General features: G+C 37.9%; 1 protein-coding gene across 1 annotated transcript; it reads right to left on the bottom strand.

The window, feature by feature from the left end:
• Window positions 1-133: 133 nt before the first annotated feature.
• On the bottom strand, window positions 134-8,525 carry gnl3l (G protein nucleolar 3 like). Its single transcript, XM_004069095.5, has 15 exons — window positions 8,417-8,525; window positions 8,285-8,325; window positions 7,844-7,945; window positions 5,890-6,006; window positions 5,722-5,805; window positions 5,495-5,630; window positions 5,315-5,418; window positions 5,072-5,216; window positions 3,764-3,851; window positions 2,729-2,906; window positions 2,500-2,642; window positions 2,280-2,416; window positions 1,296-1,462; window positions 1,018-1,189; window positions 134-272 (listed from the first exon to the last, which is right to left on the bottom strand). The coding sequence occupies exons 1-15, from the start codon at window positions 8,427-8,429 to the stop codon at window positions 205-207; spliced, it is 1,695 nt and encodes a 564-aa protein (XP_004069143.1). The 5' UTR covers window positions 8,430-8,525; the 3' UTR covers window positions 134-204.
• Window positions 8,526-9,330: the final 805 nt, after the last annotated feature.

The following is a 9,330-nucleotide window of genomic DNA, read 5'->3' as shown; positions in this document are numbered from 1 at the left end:
AATAAAATTAAAAACAAAAGCAATGGCGGTGACCGTAACGACCCGGAGCCAAACATTATAAGACATAGACACTTAAAAAAACATTAGAAGGTTTTCTGAATTAGACTGCAACTTTAGAATAAGCAAGACAGAATTACACACAAGGTTTATAGGTGTTTATTTTAATAAACTCTTTAACCTGTTGAGGTTTTTTTCAGACAATAATCAGGGATCTGAAAATGAGAAATCCATGGCAGATGTCAGAGTATCGGAGAGCTTTGTGGCAATTTTGTCTGTAAAAAAAGGAGGGAAAAATCCACGTTTAGTTTCAGCGTTAGTGTTTTTCCACACAGAACACAACTTAACCTAAAGTTTAATAACTTTCTTAGTCTATTGAGCTTTTATTTTCGCTTTTACTATACATTATTGAGGAAAATAACAATTTATATATCAAATATCTATTTAAAACCATAACATTGAAATATGTATATATGTATTTTTTAGGCTTAAATATGAATTAGACACCTACACAAGTGCAAGATCAAATGCAGACATTTTACTCCGAGGTTGATATATTCTTCTTTTTCTACTGTTTACTAGCGTATTTTTGTCACCTACAGGTGGAGGAGTCTTGGTGCAAAATATTGAAGCGGTGCAAATGAAAAATGTTTATTTTTCTTCCTTAAAGAACATATTTCTCTTTAAAAATCCCAACAAAACATTTATGGTTTTCATTATTTCTTAAATCTCTTTATAACCTTCAAAAGCAAAAACGGTCTAAAATGTTTTCCATTTAAACTTGTTTTCATAATTTAAGAACTGCTGTTTAAAATGTTTAAAAGCTTTTGGAGTTCAGTCACATTAACATATTCAGTTTACTCCTGATTGATAAAAAGGCAGAACATGTGTGCGAAGCATTGAAATGTATTTCTTTTCAATAAAATTAAACAACAGAGAATCTAAATCCCAAATAGTCTCAACGAACCATAATTGAAATGATGTGCAGTATCAGGATATTAGCACCATACAGATACGAACCGGCTCTTTTTTGCTTTTTTTTCCTCTTCTTGTTGGCAGCCAGCATTGCGTGGCCTTGTTGTAAAGGATCTATATCAAAAATGTCCTCTAAACTCGGAGTCCGGGGAGCTGCTTCACTCACGGGTAAACGGTTCACCTTCTGTGATTTGAACTCCACTGTCATTGGTCCAAACTATTAATAGGAAGCATGACATAATCACACAAGCAGAAGCAACGTTTAACGAGTACAACATACCAGCTTTTGTAATAAAACGTTAAAGGAAAATGCCATTTCTCACTTCTGGATCTTGATCATCTTCCATAAACTCAGTTTTATCTTCTGCTGTTGGCTCTGCCCCGGAGCCTCCTTCAATCTGTAGACCAAAGTGTGGCTCCTCGTGATCACCTTGTGTCATTCCAATGGACTCCATACAAAAGCCCATTTGGACATCAGGGCAAGACGACTCTGAATTTGAACAAAAAGCATCCACAAGGCCAAGTTCTGACTTAAAAAATATGAAAAAACCAAGGTGATCTCAAGCAGGGAGTTCTATTTCATGAAAAAACATAACATAAATACTACTTCAAGTGTTTTAGTTTTGTTATATTTGAAACCTTACTAAAAAAATAAAACCTACCATTTAGTACCGAAACATTTTTTCACCTCCATTTCTAGATTTAATATCCATGACGACTGTGAATAATTCACTGATTGTTTGTTAAAAGAGATATTATTTTCAAGCACAATCAGGACTCAAGATGGAGACCACTGCAAAGCTGAAAAAGATAGTTTTAAGTGGGCTCAAAACAAATAATACGCCATTACAAAGTGTTTCTGCCCACCCAACACACCATAATCTGAAAAAAAAGTGCTTACATAAAAATAATGGAGAATAATTTAAAACAGAATTTTATGAAATTGTTCAGGATTATAAATTGATTGGAATCGCACATTCGGAAATTAAATAGATTCAGCATTTTTGCCTCAAAACAAAACTTGCAAATTTTGAGAGTCAGCTTATATATCTAGAGTTTCAGAATTGACTTTTCTCATTTCAACCCCAAATATGATGTAGCAAGGGTGTCAGGACCCAAGCCTTTGGTGCCGGCATCCTGCTGGTTTTATGAAATCCTGCTCAATCTGCTACTGATTACCTGAATTTAACCAATAAGGAGCATCAATGACAGGTTAGAGAACACGTAGGACACTGGGCCTCATGGCCTGAGTTAGACACCTGTGCTGTAAAAAGAAAAAGTACAACTTCACGACTTCAGATATTTACCTGCAAGAACCTCCTGATTTCCCTTTTCCAGCTCATCCCAGTTGAAAGCTTTTCCCATCTCTGTTACAATCTCAGCACTGACATGAGTGGGGAGAGTGTGTGTCTCTGGAGGGTGTGTGAAATAAGTGATGCGTCCCCTACAAAAACATAAGCAAATAAAAACACTAAAACCAGTGTCGTCAAAAAAATACATTTTCAAACTTTAATCCTTCTGACCCACCCTGTCCAGTCCATCAACACACTCTTGGCTGCTTTGTCTGTGTCTGGCAGACCTCCTTTTCTTAATTTGCCTTGACGCCTGGCGAGCATTGCCAAGAACTCTGCAGCTGTCTGAAAGTCGGGAACGCCGTAATGCTCCATGATCTGTGCGATCAACAGGAGGGACGTCAAGCCTACTGGTTGTGATTCACCTGCAATGTGCCGACTGCTGGGCGGTTGACACGTTTTACCTGGACTTTGTTGCATCGCCGTAGGATGGCCTCAACAGGCGGCAGAGGATCTACCAGCTGTTCAATCTTCACACAGTTGCGGAGAATCATCACCGCGTCACTTGTTGAGGTTGCCATGACGATACCGGGGCAGTCGAGAAGTTTAATGTGTTTGTCCAAATGTACCTCTTGAAGGCACCTGAAATAAAACAATAGATGGCAAAAAGAAACAGACCTTTAAAGAGCCACTCCAACGAAAATGGGGTTTTTAATACGTTCTTGTAGCATTTTTATCATAATGGAGGACATGTATAAAGGAATTCAAGGTAAAAACTGCGTTTCTGAGTATTTCCTTGTTCAAATCGCATTGGATCAGGAAAACAAACCGGACGTGTTAAAAAGCTCGGACTTATGACGCAGGTACTCCCATGTGCGGGCAAAGATTTAGCTTTCTCCACTCCAATCCTAAATCACCCACTTGCAGACAAATAGATGCAATCATGTCTTCATTTTCCTCATCTGAGCTGCCATCTGGCTCTAAAGTACGCGGCTGGATACCTCAGATATTACTCTCTGGTTTTTTTTGCTACGCTAATGTTAGCTTGGGCTTGTGAGGCGCTTGTCGCAAGCAGAAGAGTGTTAACAAAGGCATGCTGGGAAACTAGCTAGTGTAACCTCTGTGCCAACAGTCCCTCATACAACCCAACCCAAAAATGAATTTCTAATGAGCTCCTGCTGCTCTGAAAAGGCCTTTAAATGGACACAGGCTTTTGGATTTTAGCTAAAAACATGACTGAAACTTTGTTTTAATGGTGTCTTTAGATAGAAACTAAGCAGAAATAGGAGTGTGGTCTTTTCATTGACAGGTGGCAAATGAATCCTTAGCTTCAGTCTAATTAGGTGTGAGCCAACAAATGTCCTCCTTCTTTAAAGTGGTTTGAAATCAGCCTAAAACAAACCTGCAGACGACTATCATCATTGAAATGTGTGCTTCGACTTTGAAAATGTCCCTTATTCAGAAGTCTGGGCTAGTAAAGATCAGTTTTGCAGACTTACTTTGTTACACCCGGGGTGGCGCCGACGTGACATGCTCGTGCTCGTTTCAGGCTGTTGATTAAACTGCTCTTTCCCACATTTGGAAAACCTGGGGAGCACAGGAGAAGACATTTCTTTAAAGCTCCTGCACCAACATAATGGGGTGTCTCAGATACAGTGGAGGAAGTAAGTGCTTGATCCCTTGCCGATTTTGTAGGTTTGCTCACCTGAAAAGAAATGGACAGTTTGTCATCTTAATAGTTCTCTGCTAGGGTAAATAAAAGTAACTGGTGTATCTGTACAAAGGTTTTCTCATATTGAATACAAAATTTAAATAGATTACTGCTATTGATGAACAAAACATTTCCGGTTAGTTGGAAGATGTAGGTTCCTTATATTATGAGAACTAGCCCCGGGAATGCTTCGATAAGTTAATAAAGCTGAAAGGTATTAGGTTAACTGTGAGGCAGAATGGGAAATCCACACTAAGAAGTATTCACAAAGTAATTACGGATGTCAGACTAAAGTCCCACTCCGATCATGTTTTGAGCTATTTTTAAAGTGTTTCCAGAGTTCTTTTAATTAGGATTATGCTGTTTTTACAAATCCAAAAACATGTTGTTTTCTAGGACATAGTTTCTGCAGAGCGGCAGTAGTTCGTTAGAAATTCGCCTCAGAGTTGTGGGCGGGAGTAAGCCCCCCCCCCCCCCCCCCCCCCCCCATTTCCCATCATCCCTTTGTTTACTCTCTCCCGCTAGCTAACAGCCCCTCACAATGCCGAAATAACAATACGGGTGCAACAAAAACGTCGAGCAATAGTGGAGCAATCCAGCCGTACAGTTCTGAGCCACATGCCAGCTCAGATGAGGAAAACGATGACGGTCATGGATCTATCTAATCGTGTGCACGTTGATGCATCAGAATAAAGCAGAGCGGGGAGCTTGTGACCTGCCGATTGTAGCTTCTATGTCACAGATAAACTCTTTTTCAAATTGCATTTATTCGTCTCCTCTTGATTCTCAATGATTTGATGAAAGAAATACTTAGAAATGAAATGCAATGTTATACTAAGAACTAGAACATGTTAAAAACATTTTATTGTTGTGGGTCTTTAATTTTGTCAAACATCTGGTACTTTTGCCTTTTTGAAAAAATAACAAGAAAAGTGTTTTTGCAAGTTTCCTCATCTTTTTTCTACAGTATACATTATTTTGAATGTTCTGTGTGTTATCTGCAGTCACATGACTGTAGGAACTCTACTGGTTTCTGCAATGAACAGCAGCTTCTGTGGCTACTTTCACAAAAAAAAAAAAAAAACAAGGTTCTTACCCACAACACCAACAGTGATGGCTGTCTTGATGTCCTGGTTGCGACAATAATTACCAAGTAACCTCATCAGGCAGTCCGCTCCAATACAGGCACTGGTGCTGAGAAGCTCTGCGGTGGCCTGGGTCACCGACACATTACTGCGTTTCTGCACAAAGACCATGCCAAATGCTTATTTGTTCATCACAAATAACCCTGCTTTATATTTTAAAAAGTACCCAGAATATAATTTTTTTCAGAATTTACCAGGTTCTTTGCTTGTTGCTGCGTGGACGCTTTAAAAGCCACAGTAGGAAACTCATTCCGAAGATACTTAATCCATTTCTCCACAATTTCCTTTGACACCAAATCTATAATCAAAGTAAACGGTGAAAGATTCAACAAAATTAGCAGAACTTTGTGCTACTTTTTTTCTTCCCTTCTTACCTATTTTATTAAGCACCAATACTATCTTCTTGTTGGTTCCACTCTGGATGACTGCCTGTTCCACCTGAGGACATCTGCAGCCCAGAGGGTCACGAGCATCCAGCACCTCCAAAATCACATCAGATGCTTCCACAACCTTAAAAAAATGAAAATGAGTTATAAGTGACTGAAGGACCATTCAGCAATTTAACATTTACAGACTGACGTAAGGTTCAGACTAAACGTACCTTTTTAAACTCTCTGTAATATGCTTTTCTTGAATTTTCATTTTCAAAATTTACATGCTTCTCCAAACTCCTCATCTCCGTCTCCTGTGAATGCGAGCAGAGACACTATTATTACATACAGACTGCAGTACGCAGTTACATCATCAGCAGCTACCAGCAGACTTGTACCTTCTGTTCAAACTCTCTTTGCCTCAGCAGGATGTCCTCCTGAAAGCTCTGTAAGTTTCTTCTCTTCATCATCTCACGTTCTCTTGACAGCTTCTGCTTTTCCTGCAGATTCTGAAGCTGGTGAGAGAAAACATGACATAAGAAACCAGTCACTTTCAGATTTTACGTTTTTCTTTTTTTGGGTTTTCTTTTGCAAGTGAACAGGTTTAATCAAAGAAAAGCAAACTTTCTAGCCTCAGCTATAACAAAAGAGGATAGGTTACTTTTCTTAGGAGGTGCAGTCGTTTTTTTAATGAAGTAAAGGTCTGGATGGACATGGATGGTCTGGTTTTGCTCCATGGATAGTTTGTTCATTTGTTTATTCCTAATGGATTGTTGTTATATAGGAACACGAGTATCATTGACAAAAAAATGGAAAAGGAAAAAAACAACTCCTGTTTTATATAGTCAATTGAAACTTATTGACAACTTTAATAGTTTTGTTCTCTTTGGATTTCTTGTGTCAACCAAGACCATGTTACTGTTACAGGAAGTTGCCTTTTATTCCTATGTATGAATGGCAGTTATTGCTGCAAGCCTGCACATGAATGTTGTGGTAACCCGGCCACAGACTGCTGTGTTCGTAACTGTCCAGCCCAGCTCTGTGTTTGTGTGTCTTGAGTTGCTGCTCTCCAGGTGACTGTGTCATGTTAGTGGCCTGAATTCCTTTTAAGAGATCAGGAAGCTGCCTCCACTTTTTTTTTTACCTGTTACCTTCAGGGCTCACTCATCAATCGGAAGCATCTCTGCTGTAAATAGACGTGAAAAGAACAGGTTCCAGCCGCTCACAAAACAGCGCAGATGGGATCGCGTTTTGCCAAGTAGTTGTCAGAAAGGGGCGGAAACTTAAGGTGTTGCAGAGATAGAGTTCATGTTCTTGATAATAATGAAGTGTTCCTTGTTTTTTGCAATCAAAAACTCTTTACACTGGCCTTGCAGAATCGGACTGGGCTTTACCCTTTCAACTTGTCAATCTGAACAACTAAATGATGTACAGTTTTTATCTCATAGTCTGAGAGTATTGTGTACGTTTGAGCTCAAGACCGGGATTTTCTTTAAGCCTGAGGTCCCCAACTGTGCTCATCAGGAAAAATGGCCATGTTTGATTTCCAGCTAGAAAGTGACTATTTACACGTAATTAAGACAGGGTTAGGTTTAAGGTTAAAATATGTGCAGGCAATGCAGCAATGTGCATTTTGACTGCACATATTACGTGTGGTCAACATGAATTTCCATCAGTTTTTATGCTTGGTCACATGTAAATAGGTGAAAATAACATCAGCCTTCCAGCTAACTCTTCTGGTCACTGCTGACAAGCTGAATGAGGTAAATCCAGTTTCTGATGGAAAGCACACACATGATCCAGGTGACATAACAAGCAGGGTAGTAGCTCTCAAGGAGCAGGGTTAGAGACAAATGGGTATAAAGCTTCAGTTCTCAAGAAATGATGCTCAGTATTTACCCAAATATCACTGTTCTTATAGCTTCTGACTGACAAATGTCATCAAATGGTATCTGTAGTTCACCATTCAAACCTTGGCTTTTAAGTATGTTTTAATCTGATTTTATGGACTGTTTTTTTCTATCTGCTTTTGCATTATATGCATGTGTGTCAGGGGTGCTTTTATTGCAATTACTGTTTTTTTACTAATATTTATTTATTTAATGTAAAGCACTTTGAAGTGTTCTGTAAGAGGAAAAGTGCTCTGTACATAAAGTTGAATTTGAATATAATTCTAATTGCAGTTGGAAAACTTCCATTTATTAATTTCAGCCTTTCTTTTACCAGTCAGAACACAAAGAACATATTCTTTCTTAAAGTTTTGGCCAGATAGGGGGGAAAAAAAGACTTGTACCACATATATGACGCCTTAGACACGCAGCATCCTTGATGAACTTGTACACAAATACTCACTCTTTGTTTCCTGACTTCCTCTGGCTTTCTGGAGTCTTTTGTTTGCTGAACAGCTGAGGTCCTTGTCCCCCCTAGACCATGGCCCTTCTGTGCATCTTTCGTCTGACAATAACAAACAATATATCAGAAACATTTTACATACCCTGGTTTTTCATACTCATCTAAACGTCGTATGACATCTTTACTTGAGCAGTGATTGTACCTTAATAATAATGCAAGATGTTTTAGAACATAAGACAGAAAAAATATTTTGTAAAATGACACGATGCTGTTTAAACATGGCGAATACTTCGTCAATATAATGATTTTCAAATTTTGTTCGAGATAAAGTGTAAGTTTGTAAGTTTTTGACAAAAACAACTTAATAAAACGCTTTTTAAAAACTTGTTTTTAAATAGCGACCATTGGAGCTACTAATAGTAGCTTTGTTTTTTAACTAACCTTATTTCCGAGGAAACCTAGACGTTTGGCACGTTTTTGTTCTGAAAAATCAAAACAGAAAAATATAATCCAGTTACACACGTCCACAGCACATATAAACCACAAATATTAAGCTAATAGACAACTACATACTTGCTTTAGACATGATTCTAGCTCACGTGTTTTGAGAACAAGGTCATAACGCGCATGCGTTAGTGTGAATTACAACATCCGCCTGAATGTCAAAATAAAAGCCTTCAGAAATCCCACCAGTAAAAGAGAAAACATTTCAAATGTATGTCCACTCATCATATAACACACAAGCTAAAATTAAACTGCAGCATATTGAGATTAACATTTTTTCCCTCCAAAAAATGTGTCATCATAGAACAAAGGTGTCCTCTGAATTTATATACTTTTGGCCTGGGCACACAAAATATGCAAAGACTATATTGTTTTTGCCAAACTTATTTTTGTTTAATCATTCATAGCAACTTTGGGCCAAATCTATTAATGATTCCTTTCAAACTTTGTAATTTAAAGTGATATTCTTTTGCTGGGGTTATTTTAACCATAGGACAAGTGGGGGTGTTGAGAAACTTTGTATTATACACTAAAATTGATTTTAATAAATGCTCTGTGGATAATTGACAACTGTAAAGTATTGTTTGTTTGGAAGTCAGTCAAGTATTAAGTTAAGGTTTAGTGAGAGTACCAGTTTGAAGTTGTTTTGAGCCATTGTGCTGGAAAAAAGCTGTGAATCTTTTTTTGTTTTGTTTTGTTACTAAGAAGCCTTCTAAGAGTTTAAATCCTTTTCTTCAGAGATCATTGCTGGTGCAGCTGCTAACACTAAGGAAGTCCCAAAGTTAGGTTTTCTATATCATCAAAAAAAAAAAACTGAGATTCATGTTCATCATTTTAAGGCAAACAAAAAATATTATTGTTTCTATGGCCCATTACCTTCTTTACCTAGCAAAAAATCAATCTTGAGTGCAAATCTAGAAAGACGTTGCAGAAATTGTTCGACAACTTGACCATGTCAGAAAATTAGTACAAAAAAATCCTCA

Source organism: Oryzias latipes, chromosome 5 (genome assembly GCF_053564925.1).
Source record: "Oryzias latipes strain Hd-rR chromosome 5, Olatipes_Hd-rR_3.1".
NCBI classification, from domain to species: domain Eukaryota; kingdom Metazoa; phylum Chordata; class Actinopteri; order Beloniformes; family Adrianichthyidae; genus Oryzias; species Oryzias latipes.
The sequence above is the reverse complement of the archived record's forward strand: the minus strand, read 5'-3'. Positions and strand labels throughout refer to the sequence as shown.